This window comes from Eublepharis macularius, chromosome 5 (genome assembly GCF_028583425.1).
Source record: "Eublepharis macularius isolate TG4126 chromosome 5, MPM_Emac_v1.0, whole genome shotgun sequence".
NCBI classification, from domain to species: domain Eukaryota; kingdom Metazoa; phylum Chordata; class Lepidosauria; order Squamata; family Eublepharidae; genus Eublepharis; species Eublepharis macularius.
Window position 1 is genome coordinate 85,930,828 of NC_072794.1, and position 15,020 is coordinate 85,945,847.

Below are 15,020 nucleotides of genomic sequence, written 5' to 3' on the forward strand. Positions count from 1 at the left end.
CAAGGGAAGTAAAACCCATCAAAGACAGGAGAGATCTCAAGTTGCTGGACTGCCTTTCTACTAACCCAGAGAACCTCTGTCTTGTTAGGATTCAGATTCAACTTGTTCACCATCATCCAGCCCATTATTGACTCCAAGCACCAGTTTAAAACGTCAACAGTGTCCTTGGAATTAGGTGAAAAAGAAAGGTAGAGCTGAGTATCACCTGCATATTGGTGACCCTGCAGCCCAAGCCTCCTGATGACCTCTTCCAGTGGTTTCATATACAGAATATCTTGGTGAATAAGATTAAACCTTGCAGAACCTCACTGGCCAGTAGCTAAGGAACAGAGCAGGAATCCTCCAGCACCACATTCTGAGACTGACCTCCCAGATAACACACACAACACAGTGCCCCTTAGTTCCAGCGCTGAGAAGTGGCTCAGCAGAATACTATGGTTGATAGTACAAAGACTGGGTGATCCAGCAGGACTAGCAGATGACATCCAGCTCTATATCTCTTTATCCAAATCCCCTGGCAATGCATTAGCAGTACTGAGTAGTTGTTTGACAGCTGTTGTCAACTAACTGAAAGCAAACATTGAAATTGAATTCAAACAAGACAGAAGTGATATTGGTTGGAAAAGCAGAGATCTTGAAGGACATTGTGCTTCTGACCTTCGATGGGGTTCAGTTGACCCTGGCTGACTCAGTTAAGAGCATAGGAGTTATGCTAGATCCAGTGCTGCTGCTAGAGAAGCAAGTAAATGCAGTTGCAGAAAAGGCCCTCTCACAACTCAAACTAGCCTGGAAGATGCCCCCGACCTTGACACAGCTGATCTGGCCACCTGGATTCATGGCACAGTAACATTGAGACTAAACTACTGTAAAGCTGTCTACATAGGTCTCTCCTCAAAGTTGACTTGGAGACTCCAGCTGGTGCAGAACACTGTGGCTCGTTTACTCACAGGAGCTAGACAGATCATGCATAGCACTCCTTTTCTGCAGTCACTCCGTTGGCTTCCCATCAGCTACTGGGCTCAGTTCAAGGTCATGACTATCACGTTCAAAGCCCTTCATTGCCTTGGCCCCTCATATCTGCATGACTGCCTTCCCTGTGTTCCTTCGTGGCAGCTTCACTCATCTAGACAGAACCTTTTGCTGATACCGCACATACCGCTGAGGTGCAGAAAAGCCGCCAGCATTCAGTGAGTGGGGCGCTATTTTTAGGATGTGTGGAAACAGCCAAGGTCAGGAAACCTCTCACTCTTCTGGTTTTCCACAAAATATGCAGAACTGAATTATTCAGGTTGGCTTTCTAGCCAGATTATAGGGCTGTGTCATAATAGCTCAAAGAAATGCATTGGTAGGGTCAGGAACTATATGCTATTCTGTTGGGTACTGCCTGTTGATGTGACCATGGATCTTCTAGGGAGTTATGCTTTGTTTCAGAAAAATTTCATCTCTGTGCTTGGCTTTATGCTTGTAGTCCAAATTTCCTGCTACCATACCCTATTGTATCTCTTTCATTGAATGTCCTAACAGTTCTTTATTATTGTATTTTGCTCAGTGAATATTCTAGCTGTTGATTATATTGTATTTTCACTTTTACTGTGTAATCCACCTCAGATCTCAGTGAGAAAGGCAGACTATAAATAAACAAATAAATAATAGCAAGGTCACATCCCCCTCGCCCCTGCTGTTGAACAGTAGCAAGCAGCCAGGTCTGCATAAGTCATGCAAGTCTTGTGTTATCAAGTCATCTGGTCATTATTTCTGGGCTGGGCCATAATGAGTCCTCCTTCAAATGCCGAAACAGCCCTAGAAAGGGTCTTCTCGCTCCCCCTGCCTTTTCCTGACAGCAACCAAACCTGGAATGTTGGCTGGACTGTTATGGCTGCCTAGCAACAACCACTGAGCACATCTAGTTAAAGATACAGGCACTCCTTTTATCATTTGTTAATCCCCCCCATGTGTTTTTTTAAAAGATTTCAGTTTTTCTGCAAACCTGTGGCATATTTCAGGTGTGTAGGAAGATCTGTCTTATCCATTCATGGCTCCCATCTCCAGATTTAAGTATTCTCAGATCAGGACCACTTGGCTATTAGTATATAAGATACTGACTTGTCGAAGGCTTTCACGGCCGGAGAACGATGGTTGTTGTGGGTTTTCCGGGCTGTATTGCCATGGTCTTGGCATTGTAGTTCCTGACGTTTCGCCAGCAGCTGTGGCTGGCATCTTTAGAGGTGTAGCACCAAAAGACAGAGATCTCTCAGTGTCTGAGAGACACTGAGAGATCTCTGTCTTTTGGTGCTACACCTCTGAAGATGCCAGCCACAGCTGCTGGCGAAACGTCAGGAACTACAATGCCAAGACCACGGCAATACAGCCCGGAAAACCCACAACAACCAAGATACTGACTTGTTGGTATTAAAATTAATTGACTTCCCAATAAAGTTCATGGTAGAACTAGTCCAACCTCCAGAACTGTTTTTATGGTGTCCTTCAGGCACACTACTCTAAATATTTGCCTAGGATGTTATCACAGCAAAACAGTTCCCTGCTATTTTCTTGTGCTCAGAACAAATCAAGGATGATGTTAGGTATTCTTAATGTGGTAATGGGAAAGCTGGCTTCATTGTTCAAATTAGTAACACATTTCCACAAAAATGGGCCTTTTTCATGCTCTCGGATGCTGTCTAGCCTGCTAATGAAAAGGTCTGTAGGTTTCCCATAAGTAGAAGTTACTGAATTCCACTTACTGCATGCTTGTAGAGTACCTGTATGGTGAGAACCTGACAAATGGTCCTGTGAAAGCAAATCTATTCTGTTATCTCTTCTTTTCCTTGAATATATATAATGCTTCTGTGCCTGAAAAGCTCAGCAGTGGCACAAGAGGAAGCCAAGCAGTGGGGCGCCAGTTAGGCTCTACAATTTCTGTGAAAGAATTTGTAGAGTTAGTGTGTAAAGAAAGCAAGAAGAATGAATGGGCCATTGGCTGTGGTGAGTCAATGGAACCGTCTTGTCGTCTTTGCTCTTGTCTCCCTATAAATAAAGCATTGTTGTCCATCGTTGGCATTTGTGCTTCATTGTGATAAATTGGTCTTGATGCGTCTGACATTTTAACCAAGTTTGTTCAATGCTCTATTTTGTTGAACGCTGCCTCTCTATATTTTGCATCAACACAACCTCTCCAGTGCTTACAGCAGTCACTATAATGTACCAAGTTAATGGTCCCTTCTTTCCCAGGCCAGTAAAGATTGGTGTAAGAGAATGGAAATACTTTGGACACAAACAAATCAAAAATATATGGAAGCAAGTAAGCAGAGGTGATCTTCACCCATGACTGCATTCCATGACTCGCTGTCATTGTGATTGCCTCAACAAAGATACAAACCAAAATATCATTGGCTATTTTCCCTAGTACTTTTGGTTTATTTGGTTTTGTTTGTTTGTTTGTGCAAATATGCCATTTTCACACGGCATAAAAGTAAAAATTGTGTTCTACCGTAAGATACTTTATGAATTTGGCTTGTGGTAGAAATATACCTCAAATACAATGCAAATAGGCTTTTTTAGAACATTGCTTAATGTCTGTTCCTCTTTTAAACAAAAGGGTTTTTTATTTTTGCCATTTTTGTAGCCAGACAACTATGTCCAGCTGAAAAAATTAGCTGTGGAGACTCCAGCAACAAATGCATCCCTTCTTCGTGGAGATGTGATGGAGAGAGAGACTGCGAAAATGGAATTGATGAGGCTGGCTGCAGTAATGGTAAGCTTGAATATGCCATTATTTGAACCTTTGTGGACTAAAGCTGCTAACTATCTGACCTCTGAGTGCTTTTGCTCTCCTGTCTCTCTCACACATGCACACCCCTGCCTTCCTTCATCAGTACGTGAGTAGTGCATTATGCTGTGGAGCGGAATCTTTATCTGCTAAAATCCAAAACAGTTTTGGAGGGGGAGTAGAGGAGAATCTTACACAGATTTTGATGTAGGGGTACACAGACTGCTCAGTCTGCACTGGCAATAACAATGTGCACATGGAGCAATGGAATGTACAACAGATGGTTCACATGATTTCATTTAATTTGGTTTTGAAATTGTATCTGAAGAAATACCTTTTGTTCATCTTCATTCTTCTGAGCAGTCTCATATTGGGACTGCATATGTGCAGGCCGGCCACTCAGAAAAGTTTTCTTTAGTTTCTCTAAAGCTCCGTTAGGGGATGCTTCTCCCCAAGCACATGAGATCCTGTTTTCATGCCTAAACAGTCAAGTGCTGTGAGGGAGAAGCGACCCCTTCTCTCAGTTCTTTCTTAGCCACCATGAGGAGAAGAATGTTCTGGGATAGCTCTGTGTTGATTTGTTGTCTGTGCGTGTCTGCTTCCGGCTTTGACCTTTTACCAACTGAAGATCATGGGTCTCCTTTTTCCTTCAATAATGTCTCAAAAGGTATTATTTAAGAAGTGGTATTATTTGTGTGGTATTAAAATGGCACACATGGACGAATGTGATCTTTGCCTTCTGTGTCTGGGTGAAGGCCACAATGCCTTGGCCTGTAATGAGAGGGCTCTGATACTCAAGCCAGTACTGTGGGAGAAAGTGCTCAGCAGTTCCAAATCCCCAGCAGTAAAGTCACCAGCTGCAAACGAGCATTCTTCCAGGGTTGGATCAGTAGCCTCTTCAAGGCTGATGTCTTATGCATGTAAGAAGGATAGCAGGGATACAGTCACTTAATTCAAGAAGACAGCGAGGACGGAGTAAGGGACAGACTACACAATATGCTTGGTCACAAGTTGGGTTGGGGTTTCCTTAACTCAACTCTCCTTCCATGCAACAGCACAGCAGCTGCAACAAACTTACTTACCCAAGTGCCACAGATTGGAACTGCAGTGCTGACAGAGGTAGCATCCAGTCTTCCCCCCCTGTGCCCTTTTCCCATCCTTGAGGGATGGTTTTGCCCCATTTACAGGGCTTCATATGCCAAACGTATCATGTAGTTTGGACCCAGTTTTAGTGCTTCTGCTTCCACAGCAATTGTTGTGCATGTGAAACTCTTCCACGAGATCCAACCCATTGTACACGTGGCTCCTATAAAATACATTCTATGCTAGACAAAGCCATAAACGCCAAGGTCAGAATATATAGGGCATTATAATAAATAGGGGGCTTACATAAAGGAAAATGAAGGTGAGCAATTCCAAGAAAATAGGATGGGGTGGAGTCAGTGGCTTGGAGCCTGCCGTAAATCTCTGCTGATCCTCCTTTCCCAGTACAGTTTTCAACTGACTTGGCCTAAGTAGTGAATGTCCTCTGTATTTTTACTCATTAGATTGGTATTTTACATAATTCACTCTGTACTTCTAGGATTTCATAGTCTCTCCGCCTTGCTTCTATTTTATCAAACCTCCTGTATCAAATGACAGTTTATCCAGTCATTGCATCTGAAGAGTGGCCTGTTCTCTGCAAAAGTTTGTCAGAATAAAATGTTGTTAATCTTTAAAGTGCCACAAGACTCTTCCCCCCTCCTTTCTTTCTGGATAAAGATAACAAAGTCTCTGCTGTTTAAAACTCAGAAGGCTTGCAGAGGATTGATGTCAATCCATTCTGTTATCCAAATCTGATAAAATCCCTCTAAGTTTATCTACTGATACTCTTTTTCTCATCCCCATTTCTTCTCTGTTTAAAATCTTCATCCTTGTGTGTATGTATGTGTGTGTTGTTTCTTCCCAGCTTGCACAGGAAAAAAGAATGTTATGTCTCTCGCATGCCTTCTTGTGTTTACTGCCCCCCCTTTATCTTGCTGGTTAGAAAATTTATTTACAGTTGTTAGTTCCCATCATATTAATGCTTGCCTTGGCATCGGTGGGGGGGGCATGGGGCGTGATCCTCTCACAGTCATTCTCCTTCTGGAGAATATTGCTGGCACTGATTGTGTGTTCGTTGTGCTGAGCATCAGGGATAGATTGGGCGTCCATCTGATTTGCCATCTGCCTAGCTTGCCTCTGGATACTCTTTATGCTCATTCTCTTTATGAGCTGGTGGAGGTGCTGGAATCTCCTAGGTGGTTAGTTTTGGAAGATTTCAATATTCACGGAACCAATCTAGCATCACTGACCCATGCTTCTGTAATCCTGAGGCTAGATTACTGCAATGCACCCTAAATTTCCCTATCTTCCTTGCAAAATAAAATAAATCCTCAAGAACAATGAGATAAAAGCATCTAACAATGGGATAAAAGCGTCTAAACACAGATTCTATAGTCCTTGTGAAAAGACATGAGTTTGTGGGAACTGTGCCTCTGTTTCTTTGTGGCTTAACTGAGTTTATATCTTGTGCCAGTCTAAACTTTTGTTAGAAAGTGTTGGGCTATGAAGCAGACCTTTCAGAACGAGTTCAGATGCCAAGAATCCTTTTGGATACTCTGTTTTCTTCATAATGACTTGCAAAGATGAGACCTTTTTATATGGAGGGATCCACTTGCTTGGGGAGGAGACTGAAGGTCAAATCCCTACTCTGCCATGGAGGCTCACTGGGTAATCGTGGGCCAGTAACACTCTCTCAACCTAACCTACTTCACAGGTGTGTTGTTGTGAGTATACAATGGAGGAGGAGATAACAATGTTATAAGCCACTTTGGCTCACCACTGGGGAGAGAAGAGTGGTATAAATATCTAAATAAATCATGCAACAATCATCAGATTTTACTGTGGCAAGTGTTTCGCTACAGGGGAATAGTATACCAGCATTCACCTGCTAAATAAAATTGCTGCTATCTAATGATGTTGCTCCAGCCAGCGCAGCTCTTGTGAGTGCTTCTTTGTAGGACTGCCCTTTAATATAATATCATGAATACCTGTTGGTACTGCCATCAGTTTATCTCCTGCACACCCATGCCATTTGGAAACCCCTAGAAATTAACCCGTGGTGCTCCCCACATTTTCCCCTTTAGATATACTTACTTCCTCTTTCCAACATTCAAGCACAAACCACATCAACAAAATTACATAACGCTAAACAGGATATCCCCACTGCAAAGCAGTGGTAACGTACTCTCAGAGGCAAAAGTAACTTAAATTTCACACTGTTACTATCTTTCTCAGGCTGACATGCAGAAGATGGGGCACTTTTACCAGCCCTCCATATTGGTCTATACCAGCTTGCTTTTACTCTTGCATATTCCCATTCTGTTAGGATGGGGATTGGTCTCCCATCCCCATCCTAACAGCAAGCTGGCTGCCCCTTGTCCTGGGGAAAGGCAAAAGGCAGCGTGGGTGGCTGGGAGGCTGCCCGCGCCATTCGCCTTTCCCCAGGCGCGCTCCCGGTGCTGGCAGCGCACTCCTGGGGCTGGCAACTGCACCCGGCGCCCCCTCTTTGGCGCCACCAGGGGCAGACTACCCTCCTGCCCCCCATCAATCTGGCCCTGGTTAGCCACCAGGTCCAAATCCAGCCACAGTCTTAGAAGCTCATAAACAGCTTCTAATGGCTTGAAAACATCTAATCTTTCCTGACTGTGACTACCATCTTCATGATTATTGTCTCAGATGTCATCAAGAGATTGGTCCACTAGCACCCAGGTGATTACTGACCACCAAGTACTATATGGTAGGTTAGTTCCCGTGGCTTGTAGTGATTTTATAGCAGCCTGGTTTGATCAGTGGTGCCTGAATCTTTTTATTTGGATTAAGTGGTTTTAATGTATTGATTGAAATATTGTTGGAAGCCGCCCTGAGCCCGCTTGCGGGAAGGGCAGGGTATAAATCAAATGAATGAATGAATGAAAATTTTTGAGAAGCTATCTGTCTATATGGTGCTAAGCAGCATAGAGAATTTTACCATTCTTCTGCAACTGATTGGAAGTCTGTAGGTAAATAATGAAAGTCTTTTTCTCACTTGGCAGGATGATATATTTGTCTGGTTCACTAAGTGGTTACTGCAGCATGTTGTGGTAGGTCACTATTCATCCAATGAAGTTAGAGAAAAGAAGTCTTATTCCTTCCCAGCGTCATAGTACAGTATAGAAGCCTGTGCCTCTCTTCCCGTGTTAAATTAAAACATCACCATTTATTGAAACATTTTCCCCCTTGTAAAATGGTGCGAGTAGATTGCAATCTCTTTAAGTGTAGGAGGGTAGTGCAGCTTTATTCCATTTGCTTTTTGCACTTGATAAATACTGTAAATAACATTCATTTGCTCACTAATATTAGAGATTTAGAACGCACATCGACATAGATAACTTTATTTCTAAGATTGGAGAAAATATTCAACTTTGATTGTATGTTTGGTGAGTTTATATTTGTACGTGTTACCTGTGTATTCTTATGCTGTACTGGAAAATATCTGTGATGCTAGATAGTCTGTGATTCTTTGTAGATGTCCTGCCAGTTTCCTTTACTGAGGAAGGGACGGAAATGCCGAAATGTGGGAGTAAACCAGAAGCCCTGTCTACTTGCCGTTTGAACATTGTGCAGATTGTGATTGGCTCATCTTACAAGTCTTCATCAATCACTACATTTGATTCTGTGGACTTTTCCCTCATTAGTGTTTTTGATGTTATTTTGATATGGTACTAAAACTTCTGTATTTGGGAAGCGCGGTAATTCTCTTCCTTCCTGAGCACCAGTTAATCTGAGTTTAAGTGCTCTCATGAACCATCAAGTTGTTAGCTTTAAGCAGTAGTTACCCAAAACACAAGGCATCCTGCTTAATTCTACTCCAGAGACAAAACAACCTGCAGCTCAGTGGTCTCATTGATGAAATATCCATACTATTAATGGATGCATCTCTCTCCATTGATCTGTTGAGTTAGGCATTTGAAGTGATGTTTTTATCTGGGAAAGCTGGAGAGTAGCAGGGGTTTCTTCAAACAGAAACAGCTTTGGATTGATTTTACTGAGCATATCTTTTACTAAGTCTAGAAGGAGATTAAGCAGAATCATCCCTGCCCCCCATACACACACAGCTGTTGAAGCAAGTATTCATTCAAAAATATTGTGCAGTGTTTTATATCATATACTTTATAGCATGATTTTTAAAAAGGCCTTAATGTGCCGTCAGTGGGTGATTTCTCTCAGGGATTATTCTGCTGTACCTATTGAAAGTGGAGATGAGGCAAAGGGCACCATTGCTTGGTGGTAGCCCTCCCATATACTTCATTATTCTGTACAGTACATTGGTTCCAATGCGCACTAGAATCTTGCATCCTTCAAAGCATTCCTGTTCTTGCCTGAGGAAAAGAGAGCATCTTTCCCATGGTCTTCTCCTTCCCTCTTGTAATTCCTTCTGCAGTAATCAAAAGATAGCAAACATGAGTGCACTCTCTGTGATGGGAAGATGAAAAAATGCCTACCTTCTCCCATGCTTGCTTTAAAACAAACGTTTTGCCAGTCCTATAATATTAATAGCTTAGGCAATGTTTTCTAGTCTTAAACTAAGGGCTACTTCACACTCCATGAAATTTCCCACATAGAAACCATTTCCACATTGGCAGTTTCACGAATACCATATGTTGCTCATCATCTGGAATCCGTATGCATTTCTTTTTTCATGTATACACATTGTGGCTTCTTACAATGCATGTAAATGACAAAACATACATGCTGATTTGTCATCCACGAGGAACTATATGTGGCATCCATGCACTTTCCTACTTAGTAGCAACTAACACATGCAAAATTTCATATATCAAAGCATCCATAATTCACCTTACCAACAGCTTTATAAATTGGGCTGCTACCACATGGTTTTTCCCCCTGACATGGAATACAGGAAGTTCCCTGATTTGAAAAGGAGCAGCCACATGACATTGTGCTCATTCTGAGCACAATTTGTGGGCCTTGTGGAGCTTGCTTTAAAATATTTATATATTCTGCCTTTCTTTTGGCTCAAGGCAGTTTACAAGTCACATTTAAAACATTATAGTTTAAACCAGTAGAACTAAAATCTCAGATTCATGTTTGTGGCTTCTGGGTAGACACATGTTGGGACTACACACACGCAGGCCAGCCACGAAGATTTCCAGAGCTTTCTAGAAGACTAGGAGCACTCCTCCTCCCTTTGGCACTTTCCTGATAAAAACATCACATAACCAGGAGGAGGGTGCTATTCCCTCAGTTCTTTTGGCCTCTGCAGAGAGAGGATCTCCATTACTGTTCTCTGCTTTTCCCCCACCTTACCCTTGAGGCTGAGGAGATTTCTTTTAAAAGTTTTTAATCTTCAGTAGACATTCTAGTGAAGAATACAACTACAGTTAAAGAAGAAAAGTCCCTGTCTTTCCCTTTGTTGTTATGGCTCAAGAAAGGCTTCTTCAAGATGCTGGAAAATTCACCTGCTTCCTCCCTGGCTACACTTGATTACCAAGGGCTAAGTCCAGAGGTGTGACCTGCGGGAGCCTCCTCACAACAGCTCCTTCTCCAAGGCTGTGGTTTTATGCCAGCCTGATTAAAAGTACCTTCCCCCTCTCTAGCACCCTTGAGTACCAAAGGTTAAGTCCTGAGGTGTGGCCCATCAAAGCCTCCTCACAACAGCTCTTTCTCCAAGGCTGTGATTTGGTGCCAGCCTGATTGCTTCCTTGGCACCCTTGATTACCAAGGGCTAAGCCAAGAGGTGTGACCTGTAAGAGCCTCCTCACAATGGCTCCTTCTTCAAGGCTGTAGCTTTGTGCCATCCTGATTTTCCCTGATACCCTTGAGTATAGGGTTGCCAAGTCCCCTTACCCTCCTGGCAGGAGGTAGGAGACCCTGCACTCACCTTCAGTTCATGCACGCACTCCCAAGCTGTGCAATGACATCACTTCCATGCTAGGACTTAGAAAAAAAGTAGTGGCTGTTACTGTGACTTCACACAGAGACTCTGAATTCTTCAGTCCAGATAGACAACACTCTATGGAGAGATACGGGCTTGCTGTCAAATCCTTTAAATCCATTTGTCTATCCTTATTGATGATTTACTCTACAAGAGAAAATAAAAATTTAGTGGTCTGCTGCCTTGTCCACTGCTCACAGTTTTCCTACAATTCCTTTTCACACATGTTGCTTTATGTGCTCAAAAGACCCAAGGTCTTCCCTACCTCATCTCTCATGGAGGTTGCCTGTCCTCTCATTAATTAACTATTCACTTCAGAATTCCTCCTGAGACTGAAAAAAGGGTGTTATTTTTGAGTCCTCCTTATTTGTAAAGAAGGGCAGATGGAAAAGCCTATTTTAGGTCCAGGTTATCTAATTTTGTGTATTGTAGTCTTTACAGTTGTGCTTGGCTGTCTTATTCACACTAGGGCTACCAGTCCCCCAGTGGGGGCAATAGATCCCTTGCTCCCAGCCTCTGCCCACTGGCAGACTGGGGAAAACGCCCTGGGAAATGGGTCCAGGAGGCAAGAAACCTTCTGGACCAGTGCGCAATTGGTCCCTGTAAAGGGCAAGAGCATGCTCACCACTGGGCGCGATGACGTCAATCCTAGAAGTGATATCACACTGCGTCGAGAGATTGCAGGTGCTTAGTGTTAGAGAGAGAAGTCCTAAAAGGTGAGTGCCAGGTCCCCCACCCTACCACCAAGAGGGAAAGGGGACCTGGCAGCCCTAATTTACACTCTGCTGTTGGGGGTACAGACTGCTAGTGGCAGAATTCCAACACCTTGGATGTTTATAAAAGGCACAACAACTATGGTACCACATTTGAGGTTGCACTATAGCTCTTTTCCTGTTGTCTGTTGATAGTTGGTTATAGACCCTTTTCAGAGGAACCTCCTTTTTTTGTCCTACTAATTGAAAAAAAGTATCCTTTGCCTTAATCAATTCACATTTTATTAAGACTGTTCAATGATCTCCTGGAATTTTTTTGCTGTGCAGATTGTTCTGCTAGCAGCACAAGGTTAATTGATGGTGCATACTGTCCTTTGACTCTGTGGGTTTCTAACCTATGCCCCGTCCCATTCATATTGTTTCACAATGTTAACATGTCCAATGCCCAGGCCAGGATTCCCTGTCAGGAGTTGGCTTTCAGCCCTCATGTCTCACAACACTATTGGTTAAATTAGTCATTCAGGTCCAAGAGAAACCTGGCAGTATCTTCTCACACACTTCTTTTGTGGGTTGGTAGAGGCCATTACACTCTCTCTTGAGTGTATGATTGCTCAATGCCTTTTACCTAACATGACTGTCCCCACAATAACATTTTTTTTTCTTTGCTGCATTCCTAATTGTACTTTGTCAGGGACACTTTTAGAGAGCTCCCTGCTTCTTTAGAAACACCTCTAGGTGAATGTCAGTAAGACTCTACACATCTGTTGGGAAGGTGGTCCTCTATAGTCACCTATTTTGAGAGTTTCACACCCACTTCCTTCAGTAAGTGAGCTTGCTACTCTCCCAATGTGGAACTGCATAGAAACCATGAATATGAAAACAGGGTTGCACTTATCTGTAACTGTTGTTTATCGAGTGGTCTTCCGTGCAGGAACACATCCCTCCCTCCTGCTCCGCTGTGAACACTCTGGAACCCTAGTTTCATTGTCTGTCTTTCTGTGCAGTCCCACATGGGACTGCATGTGCACAGGCCTACCAAACTGTCCCAGAGTACATGTGCGGGTGTTTCCTGCCAAAACCTGGGAGAGGGTGCCCCTTCACCCTCAGTTCCTCTTTCGCTGCCAGTTGAAGAGGTACACTAGAGCAATCTGCTCAGATTGAGTAAGCCATCTTCTTCGGAGAACTGTGAATGAGTCGGCCCGAAATGTTTGACAAAGCTCTTTTCAAGCAACACACCTCATGCGCTACCAAAATGACCCAAACTGACGGGCATACAACCTATCTTACTTGCCTTGGGAAAGGGCACAGTGTGGCAGCCTGCAAGCACTGCCAGAATTTCACCCTGAAAGTGCGGACAGAAAGAGCCACGAGGCTCAAAGCCTTTCTATGAGAGCGGGCATTATCGGCATTGGCCAGACTCGGCGTCAAAGACTTCCACTATCACCAAATCATTGGAACACCTGACTCCGACATTGGTTATGAATCCGATGGACCAAGATAGGCAAAGCTCAGATCCGACAGGTCCTTCGACTTCTAGAGCGTCAAGTTCATTTGATCCAACAGTGCCTCTGACTCGGATGCAAGCTCGACATCTGACTCAAGAAACTCACAGCTTGATTGAAGTGCGTCAACCTCGGACCCATCTACCATTGACCTCTCTTAGCATGTCAGAACTGACTCGACACCCACCAACCATCTCATAAGCACAGGAAGCTAGAGCCATCCAAACTTTACTAGGACTCATGGCAGCGACCACTATGGTGACACCCATGGATAGACTGCACATGAGGAGATTACAACTTTGGTTCCTTTCAGTCCACCACTCAACTGTTCACTCACTGGACAGAAAGTATACCGTTCCAAGGGCCATCATTAGGTCACTTTCCTGGTGGGCATCAGGTGACCATTTGCTTACTGGCATGGACTTTGGATCCAAGGAGGTAGATCTAACCATTACTTCGATGCTTCGATGTCTGGGTGGGGAGCACATTGCAGTCAACTCTATTCCTATGGTAAGTGGTTAAAACAGGAGAGACAATTACACATAAATATGCTAGAACTTGGAGCTATTCGTTATGCACTTCCATCGTTTGCAGATATGGTGAAGGATACTGACAGACAATTGTTCAGCTATGTATTATCTGAACAAACAAGGAGGTACACCCTCCAAAAGACTATGCATGGAAGCTGTTGCCACCTGGGAATGGGCCATCAATCACGGCATGACTATCCAAGCCATTACATTCCAGGAGCAACCAGTGTCACCATGGACACTTTAAACAGATTAGGTTCCAAAAATCACAAGTGGTCGATAAAACAGACCTACATAGAACCATTTTTTCTGGAATGGGGCTTCCTGCCGGTGGACCTGTTCGCTACAAAGGAAAACTGAAAGGCCCTTGTGTTGTGTTCCAGAGGAGGCATGGAGAAAACTTTTTTGGGAGATGTATTTCAAATTCTCTGGACAGGTTACCTGTTTTATGCATTCCCTCCCATGCCCCTCATTGCACACATGAGCAACAAGATCCTAATAGACAACACTTCTGTCATAGTGGTGGCACCATTCTGGCCCAGACAGCCATGGTTCCATCGCTTAATGCAGTAGTCCAAAGGAATGATACGCTGGCTACTTCTAGAGCCGGACCTGTTACACTGTCAAGGGGTTCTACATCACAATCTACCCAGACTGCATGGTTGATCCAACTTAAAGATCCACTCTGTTTCCAACTGAAGGAGCACCTTTTGAGCATTGGACATATTTTTCCCATCAAGGACTTTCAACACTGAAAACCTCATTTCACGTTCACTTGAATGGTACGTGGCAAAATGTTGTGTAAGTGGTGCCTCCATATTTTTGGTTCTGATTTTAGACAAATGCTCTTGTATTCTGACTTTCACCTGGCGGGTTGTGCTGCCTACGTACAGCAGGTTACAAGGACACTTAATAAAGTAAATTACATAAGGAGTCACACACATGGAAAAATCCTTGGTAAATAAATGCTTTTTCGTGACAGGATGTGTCAAACTCTGAATACTAATTGACAGTGGGCACATGCTGCAGTGCCCACACGGGAAATGCCCTGTGGGCAGGGGTTGTTTAGGTGATGATTCCCTAAAATCCTAATGCACCACCATGTCCTTTATATTCCTCGTCCTCCTGAATCCCATCACAGGAGGGTTCTCACAACCCGCTATGCTGCTAACTACCAGCCAATTATGTTTAATAATGTTATCAATTTGGGAAGCCAAAGGTGAGTAGTCTATAGACCATACAATCCTAGAGGTTTCTTCTTTATATCTAGGGATCAAAAGAGAGTCCCTCGGTATTACTTTAGCTCGTTGTTCAGCTAATTTGACCACCGTCTGGGGGTAACCTCTAGATAGAAAGGCCTTTCCCATAATTTTCACTTCCTTATGAAAATCACTGATATTGGTTGAATTCCTTTTGACACGTAAAAACTGTCCAAAAGGTATATTTTGTCTCAACCGGGAGTTGTGGAATGAGAAATAATGTAAATAAGAC

The 15,020-nt window shown here is 43.4% G+C and overlaps 1 protein-coding gene across 1 annotated transcript in view; it reads left to right on the plus strand.

The window, feature by feature from the left end:
* Positions 1 to 15,020, plus strand: part of LRP8 (LDL receptor related protein 8) — a 295,799-nt gene that overhangs the window by 204,889 nt on the left and 75,890 nt on the right. The window contains 1 exon segment of the mRNA XM_054980392.1: positions 3,623 to 3,751. Coding sequence (XP_054836367.1) covers positions 3,623 to 3,751 — 129 coding nt within the window.